The sequence below is a fragment of the Chrysemys picta genome, chromosome 2, assembly GCF_011386835.1.
Source record: "Chrysemys picta bellii isolate R12L10 chromosome 2, ASM1138683v2, whole genome shotgun sequence".
In the NCBI taxonomy this organism is placed as follows: domain Eukaryota; kingdom Metazoa; phylum Chordata; order Testudines; family Emydidae; genus Chrysemys; species Chrysemys picta.
The window spans coordinates 220,468,662-220,486,102 of record NC_088792.1 but is presented as its reverse complement, the minus strand read 5'-3'; the positions used below and the strand labels follow the sequence as shown (position 1 = coordinate 220,486,102).

The 17,441-nt window shown below is 39.5% G+C and overlaps 1 protein-coding gene across 6 annotated transcripts in view; it reads right to left on the bottom strand.

The window, feature by feature from the left end:
- The window catches only part of SNTG1 (syntrophin gamma 1), a 790,136-nt gene that overhangs the window by 13,145 nt on the left and 759,550 nt on the right, over nucleotides 1-17,441 (bottom strand). For all 6 annotated transcript variants that reach the window (XM_008168521.4, XM_042857030.2, XM_008168520.4 and 3 more), the window contains one exon: nucleotides 4,765-4,875. In XM_008168521.4, coding sequence (XP_008166743.2) covers nucleotides 4,765-4,875 — 111 coding nt within the window. The remainder of the gene's footprint in view (nucleotides 1-4,764; nucleotides 4,876-17,441) is intronic.

The window sequence follows — 17,441 nt, the reverse complement described above, 5'->3', positions numbered from 1 at the left end:
CAAGAAACAACTAACAAACTGGCCAAGAAAAAGCTACAGTACAGAGGCACTAAATAAAATAAGCCATATTTGGGCAGAGGAATGTAAATGTTAAAATGAATATTAAATGATTTTTCCAGGTGAAAAGAAGTACACCTGCTAAAGCTGTACCTAAATCTATAGCACACGGTGATGTGCACCTCAAAGCATGCTATTTTGCATTTTGTTAAGTCAGGCATGAAATACACTATAAAAAACACAGTCTAGCAGCATTATAAAAATATTAGGTATCAGTGTCACTGAAGGGCTTTCCATTATCACACAGGAATATAAACTCTGGTGATGATTCAGTTTAAAAAAAAAAAAAAAAAAGGCTGACTTTGATGAATGGGTGCTGTTCTACATCTTCTGGCAGCAAGTTGTTTTCATAGCTTTTTCTAACACTAACAGTGATAGTGCTACATAGTCCACCAAAATATAAGAGAATTGCTGGACAACACAGCAGGTTATAGTGCAAAAATTTAAAGTTATTTAGATTTCTTTAAAATGTGCCCACCCACAGCTCTGGGAGTATGTATAAAATATTAATGAATTAATTCATGCATTGGGTCAATATCCAGTAACTAATTACTCTGAAATTCTCCTCTCTCTAGACTTCCTGGTCTAGGGGATTCTGGCTCCTGGTCTAGAGGATGATACCACACATGTACAATATGCCACAGCTCACAGAGCTGTAAGGTCAGGATTCACGGCCCATGGAACAATGCCTACAATGGAGTGAAGCAAGTTTGAGGACACATTTGGGTGAGGTGAATCTCATCTTGGTGTAGTGAGGGCTTGCACACTGAGATTCATATCAAGCACTTTCACATAGATCTGTGACTAGGCTACGTTATCCTCCCAGGCTACGGCGGTGAAAAGGAATCAGGGTGAAGGGGAAAAAAATGGCCACATCCAGTTTGTGACATTAGCCGAGACTCAGAGATGGATCCTGCGTGAGAGAGAGAAACAAATGAGGCTCACATCTATGTATAAATATGCTCTAGCAGGCTGCCTCACTCTTCATCTGCTTTCACGGAGTGAGGAGGAAGAGGATTGTCTCAGATCCACTGATTGTACAAAGATGTGGGGCAGACCTATACCTTGTCCTTGCTACCTCACTACTGCTGGGAAGACCAGAGTGGGGAGAAATAAATGTTGTGGGTAAGGACTCCAAGGTTGTGGGCTTGCCCTCAGGCCACCTGGTCAGTACACCTGGCTGGCTAGCCAGCCACACAGGAGGAAGTAAACTGTGCCCTTTAAAGGGAAAATTACTCCCTCTACAGTGCAGCCAGGGAGCTCCAGGAGGCATTGGGTCTGTCTGAGGCATAATGCTTCCCTATGCTCCTCCTGGGGTGGTGTGGATCTGAACCATTCACAATGCAGGACCGTGCCTAACAGGCCATTTAGCCCTTAGTAAGTGATGATAGCTAGAAATATTCAACACAATCGTTAACACGTGCTGTGGAGAATTCCCATGCTCTGACTCTAATGAAGTCTGCACAGAGTACATGAAATACAGGCTTATAAACATTTCTGAAAATTTAATCAACATTTCCTGAGTCTTAAACTAGTCAAATACCTTGCTCTGTAGCCCGGTAAGCAATAAAATAATGAGGGCCAGATTGTGCCACCTTTGTTCATGCTGATTTTGATGGGCCTATCGCCAGACTAAGTTATATTTTAACATGAGTACGGGGCGGAAGAATCTGGCTCAAAATTATTAAACTGTAAGTTTAGTTTACAGTCATCACTTTACAAACACTCTGAATTGTGCTGGAGACTAGCTCTGTCAGATGATCTACATTTCTTCAAGTAAGTGCCACAGTTCAAACATGAACAAGCTGAAATTGTTCACTCTATCCCATACAAATGCCTTAGTGCCTGCCAGTGCTGAAATACTATGGGATTCTTTAATATAAACTTCATGCTATGATCTGTGTTATGCTTCGATCATTAGGAGCAAATAAATACAATAAAACTAGCAGACATTTTCTTCCATTTTGCTGTATTGAGAATTTGCAGACATGATAAAGTGAAAATATTATGAAGCAACAAGGAACTTTAATAACATATAATAATGATGATAATAAATTAGGGCTGGATTCTGTCACCCTCATCCAAATGAGTAACATCTTACGCTGTGAAAAGTCCCACTGATTTCTGTGGAGCTTATTGAAGAGAAAGGCACTATTCAGTGTAAACTCCACTTGGAGTTTCCCAGCTCCTGGAACTCTGGACTGAACCTCTAGGTGTCCTACTCTATGAACAACACAATAATGGCTACCAGAGCTCTCAAATATCCCAGTATGCTTAAAGTCAGGGGTGAGGGTAGAATTGACTTCTGCTGAAGCCAATAGCGAGACTTCTGCATTGCACAATATGGACAAGCAGTTTGCTGGGCCAATGATGAACCAGAGTGGCTCAGAACCTCAGTGGGAGGGGACAGCCTGATTATTTTTTTTGCTTCAGCTTTGTGTTTGGGAGCTGAGTGAGGCAGAACAGCCCAGGGAGTCTCTGATTAACTGCCTTTCCCCACAAAGGGAGTCTTTGAACTGCTGAGCATGGGTCAGGCAGTTCCAGCCCTTCAGAGACCAGCATCCAGTGTGGCAGAGATCAAACCCACCATTGGCTACCAACCCACCATTGGCAGCTGGTTAGGAGTATGCTACTTAGGAGTATGATAAAAGTTCCTAATTATTTGCTGAAAGGAAAAACACCATATAGCATTGGGTTGGTATTCCCTATTAGCTAAGAGAACAAGTTCTACCTATTACTACATTATTTGAAGGAAATAATAATCAGGAAAATCCCTTTAAAATACATTAAAAACGTAATGTATTTAGGGACGAATTCTGACACCCTTCACTGTTGATGATTTCACTAGGAGCTTTCACGCACCAACTGCGGACAAGATTTGGTATTGAACAGATAGGTGTAACTCATAGTATCAATAATCATGAAATATACACATTACTAAAAGAAAGAAAAGTGTAGGGAAAAAGATTAGATTTTCACTGTGAGACTGTACCTCAACATTTTTTCTTGAATTTCACAACTGTCCGAAACAATGTATTTTTCCTAACATCATTTAACATGTCATGTAGGTATGTAGTGTGACAGACCCAGACCAGTGGGGTACAGGAGTCTGGTAGAGGGCAAATATACTGGTCACTGGATGAGTAGTTTTCTGTTCCCTGAGTGACCAGAGCAGGGGCTGCTAGAGTAATCAGGAACCTGCTAGAACCAGTTAAGGCAGGCAGGCTAATTAGGACACCTGGAGCCAATTAAGAAGAAGCTGCTAGAATCAATTAAGGCAGGCTAATCAGGGCACCTGGGTTTTAAAAAGGAGCTCACTTCAGTTTGTGGTGTGAGTGTGAGGAGCTGGGAGCAAGAGGTGCAAGGAGCTGAGAGGGTGTGCTGCTGGAGGACTGAGGAGCACAAGTGTTATCAGACACCAGGAGGAAGGTGTTTGGAGGAGGCCATGGGGAAGTAGCCCAGGGAGTTGTAGCTGTCATGCACCTGTTATAGGAGGCACTATAGACAGCTGCAGTCCGCAGGGCCCTGGGCTGGAACCCGGAGTAGAGGGTGGGCCTGGGTTCCCCCCAAACCTCCCAATTGACCTGGACTGTGGGTTCTTCTGGAGGGGAAGGTCTCTGGGCTGTTCCCCAACCCAAATGGTGAATCTCTGAGGCAAGAAAATCCGCCAATAAGCGCAGGACCCACCAAGATAGAGGAAGAACTTTGTCACAGTAGGTAGATGCATAATTCCTTGATACAGTAATTTAACATTTTTATGTTTCCTTTCAGATCTCTATTATTATTCAGAGCGCTATTCTTAATTAAACTCATTTTGCCAATTCACCTCTAGCATAGCAGGATGAAACTCCATTGGCTTTAGTGGTGCTGCACCACAGCATGGTGTCTGCATAGAGATGTTCAATTAAGTGCTGTTTGGATACAATTTAGATATACATTAGGTTTGGAGATTCCCACTCAAATCACAGTTAGGTTTCAGATTCAAAGGCAATTCTAACTAATAGAATTCTTGTGAGATCAGCTCATTCTACAAGGGTTAGACCACTTGGGATGGTACAAATCTTGTGATATCACTTATTCTTACAAGTCATCTACCAACCTATGCAGAAGTCTCACAGGTATTACTATTTCCATGCATTTTCTTTTAATCAAAACCAGAACTGGAAAGCAGACCCCTCTGAATTTTGGATCTGACATGGAACCAGAACTGTAATGACCAGCTTTTATATGGTGATTAGAAGCCACCCTATATCTTTCACCCGAGAGGGTTTAGTCCATCACTACCTTTGGTCCACATGTACTTTGGAACATAATGCACATTACTGCTGCTGCTCATGGAGAGTAGCATGAAGATACGGTAAAGATGACGAGACATGCCTCTTGGCTTTCTCTCTTTCTGTGATTAAAAAAAGTAAGCTGACTATCATGCACAAAACTTATATTGATTTAATTTAAATAAAAGATCAAAACCCCCTCTTAACATACTAAAATCCCTAAAAAACCAATTGCACTGTGCACCTATTCACACACCTCTGCTTAGTATCTACTGTGTTTTCACTTATTTACCTAATTTCACACATCACATTAATCTGAACATCCTCTCAGCATCAGTAAATTAGACTGAACTTAATTCTCTCATTCCCTGTTTGTTTTATTGTCGACCAGTTTTAATGTACTTCTGGCTTTATAATACAATTTTTTTTTTACCTTTGCTTCAATCTGCTTAGTATCTGGATTTTGAAACAAAAATTTGATTTTGCTCTTGCCATCATCTGAAGACCCTTTAAGCTGGGAAAACTTGTACCTCCAAAGCACAGCCTAAAGGAAACAAAGCATACACAGAAAGGTCAACATAGTTAATATAGAGAAGTGTATTAGAAACAGAGGATCTTCTTCCTAGGTAGTTTTTTAACATGCCTATGATACATAATTAAACCAATGTAGTGTCATCTAGCCTGAAGTCCCTTTGATTATATGGATGTATTGTACTTTGGCAGTATCTGATTCAGATCAGGCAGACTGCATTTGTGAAATGTTCTTTGAAACCCCTTTAGCTTTATTCAACCCTAGTTAACAAAGAAAGGGTCACTTAATTCACTGTGATGTCAAAAAATAAAAGCCTTTTCCCTTGAGGATAAGTCAGACTCCATCTCTTAAGTGCTAATTTGTCACGGAATTACTTTATTTTATTTTAATTGATTTATTTCCATAGATGACAGTATCCAGTCATGTATGTGAGTCTGTATTTATATGAACTAAAAATAAAGCATATTTTTAAAAGTAAAAATAAACAAAACAACCCTGTACAGTTAGCATTTACTCATGGAAAATAATTCTTTGGTCCAGCTGAGCACTTATGCACATGCTTCAGCTTAAGTAGTTAAGAGTCAATGGGTTTAATTACTTGCTGAACATTAACCATGTGTTGAAGTGCCTTGCTGAACTGGGACCAGAATGCTCAACCCCTTCCAGGATTGAGCCTTTAATGTGTTAGCAGATCCAAATATTAAAAGATGACAATATGATGAAGTTTCCCCACTCCACTATGAATTTTGTAATAAGATTATTAACTAAATAGAAAAGCAGTAAATAGTCACTGTTACAAATGAATAGAAATGTATCTTCTGAAGAATATATAAAAAGCAACAGAGGGTCCTGTGGCACCTTTGAGACTAACAGAAGTACTGGGAGCATAAGCTTTCGTGGGTAAGAACCTCACTTCTTGCATCTGAAGAAGTGAGGTTCTTACCCACGAAAGCTTATGCTCCCAGTACTTCTGTTAGTCTCAAAGGTGCCACAGGACCCTCTGTTGCTTTTTACAGATTCAGACTAACACGGCTACCCCTCTGATACTTGAAGAATATATGGGAATATTGTACCTAGAGTCTGTTGCATTTCCGTAACCAGTAATGTTACAGAGCATCACACCCATCAGCCTGGAATCAATATGTAGCCTACAGTCAATATCCTATTGATATGTAAGAAAGATGGACAAGAAATGTGTCTTGGTGAAATGTAAATGATGAGCAAAACTATTAAGGAACATTAGGGATGATCACTGTGCAACTTGTACGTATGACTTCACACTACTACTGGCTGCTATTGGCTGAATTCTTTCTTGTTCCTTCACTAAAAAATCTGCATATCTACCAAATTTGTTTACATTCACAGTGCTGTCTGCATTAGATTAATCTTCTGCTTCTTCCTCTTCTTCTTTTGCCTTCATTAGCACTATACTGTTTCCATCAGAACCTCAAACTGAATAATTTTCTTAAATAAAATGTCTCTATGCTGTAGGGGAAAATATAGAAAAGTGCTGAAAATTTTATCAGTATTCATTTAGATCCTTATTGTTTGCTGCCAATTGCTACAGAAAATAAATGTTAACCTATTGATAGCTCAGAATTTTGTAAACTTCCCCCTCCTTTTTTGGGGGGGCCTTACTTCCCCTAACGATAGTATACATATCTAATGAGCAACAGCCAGCATTAAGCAAAGACTTCTGGATAAATAGGTAAGCAGTTTAATTTCAAATTGACTTTACATTGCTAAGCAAAAATTTTACCTTGTGACTGTTAAAAATGTCATTTTTAACTTTTAAAAATTGGGTGAAATGGGTGTTAATGAAAGTGAAGGATCAATAGCATTGTGGTACTCAAACTTCCCAACACAGCTCTGTCAATTTGCCTCATTCTCTGCCTGCATCACTCCTACTAGTTCAGTCCTTGCACTTATCTGAACAGAGAATGCTGGTGTGACGTTGTGCAGTCTATATGGTTTTATAAAAATATGATAAGTGAATATAATGTAACTGGGATGTGCTTCATGCAAAAGGCCTCTTGTAAGGTATCATTACAAAGCTTATGATCTACTGAGCGTAATCATCCTATTTGTATAAATGTACCACTCTAGTTTTAGATACAAGAAATATAAAATATAACTCTGAGGGCCTATTGTAATTATGCAAAGTGTGGGCCATTAACGGTGGTTTGGAATCTTGATGACTCCCATTAACCAGGACCATTGTCTGCAGATGGATGTGTTTACTTGTGAGTCTTCCTGTATGTGTGTGTGCTGGCAAGTGGGTAATGAAGTCTTGCAGTGACTTGTGATCATGTTACCTGAACTAGAATCCATCTTTAACCTGGTGCTTTTCCGGGGGTGTGGAAACCCCGAGGGACAAAGGGTTGCCGCCTCATGCAAAAGATATATAAAGGGGTGGAACAGAACAAAGGGGGGGAGGAAGGAGCCATCATGAAGAATGCCCTAGCTACCACCTGAGCTGGAACAAGAGCTGTACCAGGGGAAACAATTGTGCCCAGGCCTGGAAGGTATCCAGTCTGAGGAAAAAACTTACTAAAGCATCTCTGAGGGTGAGATTATCTGTATTCAGTTTGATTAGACATAGTTTTGCGCATTTTATTTTATTTTGCTTGGTGACTTACTTTGTTCTGTCTGTTACTACTTGGAACCACTTAAATCCCACTTTCTGTATTTAATAAAATCACTTTTTACTTATTAACTCAGAGTATGTATTAATACCTTGGGGAGCAAACAACTGTGCATATCTCTCTATCAGTGTTACAGAGGGCAAACAATTTGAGTTTACCTTGTACAAGCTTTATACAGGGTAAAACGGATTTATTTGGGTTTAGATCCCATTGGGAGTTGGGCAGCTGAGTGCTAAAGACAAGTACACTTCTGTGAGCTGTTTTCAGGTAAACCTGCAGCTTTGGGGCAAGTAATTCAGACCCTGGGTCTTTGTTGGAGCAGACGTGAGTGTCTGGCTCAGAAAGACAGGGTGCTGGAGTCCTGAGCTGGCAGGGAAAACAGGAGCAGAGGTAGTCTTGGCACATTGGCTGGAAGCTCCCAGGGGGTTTCTGTGATCCAACCTGTCACAGCTGGTCATACCAAATCATACCCTGATTCAGAAAAGTACTTAAGCACACACTTGATTTAAGCACATGGGTAGTCATACTTCAAATCGGGCATCTGCGTAAGTATGTTTCTGTACTAGGGTCCATAGCAATAAAGGGACAAAAGACTTCTAGTGGCCAGAATGTTCTCACAGCACATTAAGCCATGGGACCCTTGGTCTAGCTGGATAGAGAAAGTGAGTTGCCCCATTTAACTGCAGGGATGGGGCTTGTCCAGCAGGCTGCTGGGAAGGGAGTCATAGCCCCCTTTAAGGCCTCTGCCCACCCAGAGAGGATTGCTGGATTCCAGGTAAAGAGACAGAAAGACGTATAGCTAGAATAGGTTGTGTGGGGGAGGGATGCTGTCCCTTTCCTCCCCAGCTGACCAGATACAGGGCGGGATTATACCCAGGACAGTCCCAGGAAATTCCTATTTAACCCAGACTAGACCAGCAGCACCCACCCTCCCACCCATTGGCGTAGTTAAATTACCAGCTTTTGTCATTATACGTCACAGGTATGACACTAGTTGCCCCTTTTCTTGGGGCTTTGGGAAGGAATTTTCCCTCACTGCCACATTGGGCAAGGCGAGGTTGGCTTTTTGCCTTCCCTAGAGTGAGTTACGGACCTGGTGGGGTATGGATGGGGGAAGGGAGTTAGGCTATAATGCTGCAACTCATTATGTAAGTTTGTGCAGGTACTCTGTATGGAATGGATATGGTGATCAGATACAATTAATTGGTAAAGAATTTAAATGAGACATCCTTTAAAGGGGAGGAGAAAGAGGGTTCAGGGCTCCTACACTTGGTATAGGAGGAAGTCAACCCCACTTTTTCTAGCTCCCCTTTACCCTTATACAAGGAGGAATGGTGGGGTCTCAGCAGCAGGAGGTATGGGACCAGGATTGGAAAGGGGAAAGGCTGACAGCTGCTCCCCAGGAATATGGAAATGCATATGAAACCACCTGCACTGCACCGGGTACTTCCACATATTTAAGAATAAAGTTTCAGCCCATTTAAAACCACATCCAGTGCCTCCGGCATAGCCGGACAATGTGGTCACAATGAGATTTCATTTGTTCTTCTATCAGGATTTTGAATATAATTCCTAGAATTGAAAGTTTAAAAAAACAACAACACTGAATAGAGGCAATCATATCTTACTCATCCTATGTAGTAAGGGATAGAATCTTCACAAATATTGCCAAAAAGGATTCACGAACACAAAGGCAATCAATCAATTTGCTTGTGATGGCTTTTCCCAAATTTTATTCAATTTTCACAGACGTTCACATGAAGCAAGTTTTGTTTGCAAAACTGTTTGTGAAAATGTGAACATTCATGTGGCTATATATTGATACATAAATACTTGTATACATTCTAATGAGGATTCACATCAAAAGTGAGCCCCATAATAATCTTGAAAGCTTTTTTGGATTTAGAAGTCATTTGGTAAGGAAACAAACAATTCCATGTGACTTAGGTGACCAATCACACATATCAAATAGGAAATCAAGTATACAGATTACTCAAACCATTGTTCATGAATGAAACATAGGCTGAAATATGTCTGCACAAGCCATTAGTCAAATTTTGAATAATAAATAAACTTGTAAAAATTGAAGGCTGTTCACAAATAGAGGGACTAAATCTGTTGTATAAATTATTCCCTACTCTATTATTAATTATAAGTATACAATAGTAGTGACTACAAACCTCAAGCAAGTTGGGGTGTTATTTTACTAGGTACTTTATGCTCAGTTCTGGCGTGTGTGAGGGAGGTCCTTTATTTAACAAGAAATTTAAAAAAGGCTATGCCTTTGTATGAATCTACAAAAACTGTGCATAAGCGAAAGTAAGTACATGTTTTAGGAACAATATAGCATGTTTCACTCTAACAGACTTGATTACAGAACAGTATTTAAAATACTTTTTCAAATCAACAACCCAAACGTAAAATATCTTCCCACTCTGAGATGAATGTTCTGGTCACATTCACAAAACTCTGGATGTTCAGAAAACCTGACAAAGTTAACCAGTTCTTAAAGAAATGTATATTAGGACAGACGATTCCACGGAATGAACAAATCTGATATTAGATTTAACATATTAAACAAATGCTGCAACTCCTTTTCTATGTATTATTCAAATATCTCTAGAGCTTTATCACTAATGGTATAGCATCATTTCAGACCTTTAGCCTCAATAAATACTGGAACGTAATCCAAGCAACTAAACAAAGCAGGCACCTGGCAAACTAGATAGAAGACAGATCCTGAAATGGTGATACATTGTGGTAGTTTGGAAATGCCAAAAAGTGAAATCCTATAGTCAAGTAAGTGGATAGGAATTTTGCCATTGATTTCAATTGGAACAGGATTTCACCCCAACACTTTAATTAAGAAATAGTTCATTATAATTTATCATTTAGCATTTGTGTGTCATATTCTGTTGGTGGAAGGGACAAGATTTTGAGCTTCACAGAACTCTACTTCAAGTCTGGAGAATGAAACCAGAGTGTTCAAGCTAAATACAAAGTGGGACAGATTGTTAAGCATAAAGGGGGTCACACCTACTGTAGGAAATGACTCACAATAAATGGGCAATTAATACTGTGACGCTGACAGACCATGTGCCAGCTCATGCCAAGGTCTCAACTGAATGCTGACAAATATATAGCTGGAACCGGTCTGGCTCACGTGTGTGTTGGTATTGTTAAAATAGGTATTAGAATTAAAAGACTGTGTTTAGACTTTATGAAATGCTTGTAAGTTGTTGCATGCATTAATTTCACTTATATCTGTATCCCTTGTTATAAGGTAATATGTAAGTGTTTGCCCTGTAAACTGTAAGACAAGAGAAGCATTAACGAGTGTGAAATACTAGTTTCCAAAAGAAGGCCCATCAATACCCGCTATGCTATTGTGGAACATCAGAGGACAAGAGACTATTGTTTGCTCCCTTACCCTCAAAAAGGAGCCCTGCAAGTGAATTCCCCCCAAAAGCTGAATTTGCAACTTAAGCCAAAGGGGGAAAGGAATAAAAAGCCATAACAAGGATAAACTGAATCTTTTATGCTGCTTGACTCTGAGGGGCCAGGGTTACTAAGCATAAGTATACCCCCTTCCTCCCTCCCGGTGCTTGGCCTGGGGTAGCTGGAAAGGACATATAAAGCTTGTTTATCATAGAGGCATCTATTACTTTTTTGAAACTTATGACTGGGACTTATTTGTGTGTGCATATGTTTACATGCTTTAACCTTGTAAATAAATTTTATTTTGTAGTTTTAGTTAATAAACCTTTAGATAGTTTATTACGCAAGCATTGTCTTTGGTGTGAGATCTAAGGTGCAATCAACCTAGGGCAAATGACTGGTCCTTTCGGACCAGGAGTAACTTGAATATTGTGATTCTTGGCATAAGGGACCATCTATCACAAAAGCAAACTTACCTGGGGGACAAGACAGCTCAGAGTACCCTAGGGGACTATCTGGGACTCCATGTTAAGGCTGTTATAGTGCTTGAGGAATTTACACTTAATACTTGGTTGGTGAAATCTAAGTATGAAACTCACAACCAATTTGGGGTTTCTACCCTTCTTAACAGTCTCCTCTGAGGTTGGTACTCACGCTCTTGAGCCACTCTAGGGAAACTTGACAAACACTTCAGCAGTCATAGGACAATGGAGTAAGTAGCAGGGTGTTGCAAGTTGTTGTAATGGGCAATGAAACCAATGTCTCCATTAAGTCCATGGTTTTTAGTGTCCAGCAGAGTTATGAATTTAAGTGCTTAGTTTTGTCTTTTGAAAGTGCTGTGCTGGTTTCCTTTGAGGACAATTGGTAATTGTTTTGTGAAAAGGGTTTGTCTGTGAGTTATAGGGTGTTTTTGTCTTTTGTCATTTTTCAATTAGTTTATTTGAAAGCATAGTGATTGTCTGGTTTCATCCATATAGTTGTTGACAGTGCATTTGATGCACTGGATAAGGCACACCACATGTTGTGATAGGCATGTGTAGGGTCCATGGTTCTTGAAAGGTGCGTTGCAAGGGATACTGATCATCACAGCAATGGTGGTATGGGTGCAGGTTTTGCATCTGTTGTCTTGGCAGGGTCTGGTGTCACCATAAGTTGCTGTGTCCTGGTCTGTGGGGAACTTGCTTTTGACGATGAGCTTGGCAAGGCTGGGGGATTGTGTGAAGTTTGGAAGAGGGGGTTCAGGAAGCATTTCTTTCAGGATGTGGTCCCCATAAGTATGGGTTGTAGTTGTTTGATACCCCATATAAGTTCTACTGTGAGGTGGCAAGTGACCACTAGGAATGTGCTATGATATTTTTTTCCTTATATTGAAGCAGGTTCTCCCGGCATATTGGGGTGGTCTTATTCATGAAGCAATCTACTTTTCTGGTGGCATATCCTTATATTCTTTGTAACAGTGTTGCCTATTATAATTCACCCACCACTTTTCACTGGTTGTATATTTGTTTAATAGGTACACTATCAAAGCACCAAGGAAAGCTACAGCGTCCAGCCTCTGTGGTATTTTGGCATGGTTTCTCATAATCACACAAATTGAGGAAAGCTACATTCCTTTTCTCATTCTAATTCTAGAAGATATGTTCTTCAACAATGCTTAGAAAATGGTCTCAGTTATATCTGAGTCATATGGTGTTTTGTTACCTATGGCAGTCATTTCACATTCTTGGACTACAAAATGTGAGTTTCTGAGGAGGTATTACATTCTTCCAACGATACAGTTAAAACTAGTTTGTTCTGCCTGCAATATCAGAAAATAATAAGTAATCTGTCATGGTTTCATGACTATTAAGGCTTTTTTTGAATCTAGAGAAATATGAATTCCCCAAAAAACTCAGAATAATCAGGTCTGTTTGTGTTTCATTTACTTAACATACTCCTAGCCAGATTATACAACATGAGTGTATAAACTAATCAATAGCTCCTTCTCTGATGGTTTGATCCAGACCAGGTCTCAGAAGTAATCTCTAATGATGCAAGGAAGCAAAAGCTGTGCTTCATCTGGCTGGGAGCTAGAGAGCATGAGAAAATTCTAAATTGTCTAGTAGTTTCCAGAAAGGACTAACTTTATATTCATTACAGCAGTCCTCCCTCTTCTCTATCACCTTAGACCTTACAAGAATCCTGAGTTGTATCTGAAAAAAAATGTGCACTAACTGAGCCTGTAAAGTAGTATTTGCACATGTAAATCAGGTATAGCAATTGAATGTGCAAATGAATAATTAAGTAAGTAGCTACCTAAGCTAAGAATGCAAATACCAGTTTCCAGGGGTAAACAATTTTTTTTGGAAATTAATCATAGGGGTACACACTTCAGATTTTGGCCCTATATTAAGAAGTGTTCTACTGTAGGTATATAAACTAAAATACACTCACAACAGCAATTTCAACACTCCCTTTCATTAATGCAACACATAATGACAATGGGCCTCATTTGGCCTCCAATTTTGTACATGGAAACAATCAAAGGTATAAGTCAGGATTTTACAATCATTAGACAACTAATTTCCAGACTGTGCCTACAAATGCTATAGAACAGCATTATTATTTAAGGATGCAAAATTGGACACTATATTTTTAAACATTAGTCTCTATAAATCAGTTCTATTTTTTGTTTTATACAATATACCCTCAAAAGACTTAGCTGTACTTTTTAATCACATTTAGTCTCATTCAGTACTTTGAATTATTAAAGCATGCTTCTATACAGCTTTTGAAGACAAAATAAAATATAGAATTATTCTCAGTTGCACTTAAGATTCCTTTTAAGTTAACGTTATTTGTCCACTCGGTACCATAAGTGGTACTGCTACCAACTTAAACCTAATCAGTGCTAGATACATCTGTCCTGTGGGTCCTTCCTGTCAAGGATAAAAGTAATTGGTAGCTTGGGCACCTGGGATGTGCATTAATTTGACAACACATTGCTTCTTCCCATATGAAATTGAGAGAAATTGCATTCCTGTCAAGTGACACTCTGTCCATATTGCTAGCAGTAGTCTGGAACTGACTAGGATCAAAATTTGGTTCCTACTCAATTTCACACTGCTACCAATCTCACAGGAATGCCTTACTGTAAAGAATTATGATCTGAGTCAATTTCCTTTGTCAACTGGTAGGGCTTTATAAGTACAATGGAGACTGAAGAACAAAGGGAGATAAAGGAACAGAGAGAAAAATCACTACTAATAAAATAACCAATCTTGGCAAACTAATATCCTATGCACTGTTAACAGACTACAGTCTATTTTCTTAGTGCTGAGTGATCAATTACAAGATCTTGCCTTTTGTTTATGTGCTGGACTACATGGCTACACCAACAGTGCCCAGTTCTTTGAACTAGAGTTGTAGCCACCACTATTCAACTTCAATGCTCTAGCCACATAATAAATTATCATTGTTACACAGAATTGATATTTTAAATTTCCCATCCGTGAATCCAGTGAAGTACATGTTTGGTATCTGCGCTGTTAGTAGGATTGGTGATAGGAGAACTTTAATACATACTGGATCAATTCATTTGGATATCCAGAGTGCACGTTAAGTCAGTACAAATGAAAGAAATGATAGGCTTCTTTTGTATGTGTCATCATAAGTTAACCTTAACATAGACAGAGTTTATTATTTCAATGAAGTCTTGTACTATGTGGCTAAGTATGTGGCACGAAAAACTTAAAAGTATTTGCTATGCTACTTATTACTCATAATGTATTCTCCTCTTTTGATGAAGTAATGTGTTTTTTAAAATAACAGATGACCGTCACAATGGGTTTTGTTCACATGCATCTAATGGGCCATTATGGATCCTTTTCTTACTTTATACAATGCTGCTGGAACAATTAGCAGCATTCACAATTTATCATCATTTTCTACAGGAATGAATTCTTCTTCTGACAAATGTACGTTTTCTACTGCTATTGGAAAGAGCAGTAAATGCTCTGGAGTACAAACAGCACTTTTGCACAGGAAGATATTGCATTATATACACAAAGTACAAATGCACACATGTATATGAGTAATTGTAAATGTGTATATGCACATGTATGTGTATAACATTCTTTTGTGTGTGCATATAAACACACACAAATGGAGAGATACAATTCGATATATATAATGCTCTGTATACACACCCACACACCCCGTTTCCACCTGTTAGCAGTCCACCAGGTCTGCAGCAACAACATGGGAAGAGAGTGGCTAGAACTTAGTTCAATTGGTGAAAGGCCCTCTCGCTCCCATGTATACCAAGGATGCCAGCCAATACAATGTAGTTTTTTTGCACAAGTGACTATGTTGGTGCAGTTTTGTATTTTTGGCAAGTTATCGAAGGGCAGTAGTAGATATAAAGAGGGGTGAGAATGGCCTATATGTTTCTCCGCCAGGGGCTGGTGGAAGGGTCTCAGCCCTATGCCAGAAGTTTGCCTATCTGGCAGCCCCAGGCCAACAGGATAGCTGGTAGCCAGCATCAAAGCTGTCCTCTAGAGTCCGGGGTAGTCAGATGAAATCAGTGACCTGCACAGACATATAAACCCCATATTATAAAAAGGGCCAACACTGAATATATCCTGTTTGGCTAGTCAAGGGGCAGAAGTAGTTGATATGATGTAAAGACAGGTATTGATGTTCTGTGCCTACAGAAAACATGATGGATGGAGAACACAGTGAAGGATTTGAGCTTAGATTGTGAACTCTTCCACACAGGTGAAAAATGGGTGTAATGCAGTCCAGGTGGTAGTAAGAGGAGCAGATGAGGAAGATGGTGATTGAAATTTTTAGAGTAAATGACAGCTGAATGAGTCCAAGTTAAAACATGTGCTCTGTTTTTGATATTAGCATATGTACCTCAACAAGGAGGCAAAGAAGAGAGAGTTTCCACCAAGGCTAACAGGCACTAGCAGACACAGCAACACCAGAAGAGCTGATATTGGTATGTAGAGATCTGAATGCCCAGAGAGGCAAAAACCAAAGGGAGTATGAAATGTGCTTAGGAAATATCAGTCTAGGCACCATGAATGAAAAGGTAAAGTGTTACTAGACACAGATTCATAGAATCATTGGACTAGAAGGGACCTCGAGAGGTCATCTAGTCCAGTCCCCTATACTTATGGCAGGACTAAGTATTATCTAGACCATCCCTGACAGGTGTTTGTCCAACCTGCTCTGAAAAATCTCCAATGATGGAGACTCCACAATCTCCCTAGGCAATTTATTTCAGTGCTTAATTACCCTGACAGTTAGGAAATTTTTCCTAATGTCCAACCTACACCTCCACTGCTGCAATTTAAGCCCATTGCTTCTTGTCCTATCCTCAGAGGTTAAGAAAAACAATTTTTCTTCCTCCTCCTTCTAACAACATTTTACATACTTGAAAACTATTATTGTCTCCCTTCTCACTCTTCTCTTTTCCAGACTAAACACACATTTTTTTTCAAATCTTCCCTCACAGGTCATGTTTTCTAGACCTTTAATCATTTTTGCCACTCTTCTCTGGATTCTCCAGACAAGTGTATTACCAATCAATGGATGATAGCCAATACATGGTTCCAAAAGGAAGAGTCATTTGGTCTCAGTGGTGCACACCGAAGCTAGATTGATGATATTGCTGAGGAAATTTCAGTAGTGTCAAGTTATGGACTGAAAACTGATACCTAGTGAGATGGTAGCACAAACTCCTCAACAAAGATTGTAAATAAAGCCTTGGACAAGGAGGGAAAGACACAAGATTAAAGTATGGGAGGTTAAGGGGAAATGCAGCGGAGAAATTTGCTGAAGTAGTACAGGATAAGTACCAGGAAACAGACATGACATAAACGCATAGACTTGGGGATGTGAACAGTCAGGTGTAAGCTAGAGCGGCGATGACTCTGCTGTAACTTAAGTCAGGGCATGCACTGACTCCCAGATAGCCAAAGAGTATGAGCATAAAAGGTGGTTTACAATCACCTTTGCATTCCCACCCCCAAACTATGCTGAACATAGATCGACCACAGCTCAGGATATAGTCCAAGGAGTCTAAGGATGAAGCTTTATGTCTTAAGGATATACTGTTCACCTTTATCATATTTAAACTTAGGAAAAGGCAAAGACACTTTACATTACTTTAAACATAATCCAAGCTGATGTACTGTAAAATTATATGTCAGTAATATTGCATTGTTGAAAAGGTCTTCTGCTCTGTCTTGGAGATGGTGTTTTGGAGATTATGGGAAACATGTCAGGGAAACATGCACTGTGTAATTCATAGAGAATAGGGTCAGTGCATTAGTCACTTAAGAATGGAAAAAATCTATTTTGTTCCCTTTTGTAACATGGGTATGAAACGGGGGTGGGTGGGAAGGGGGAGATGAGCTGAACTCTGAATCCATTCATTTCTGATGGGCCATGCTTGTCATTAGGAAAATAAATCTGAAAAAAGTTAAATATAAATTATAAGTGAAA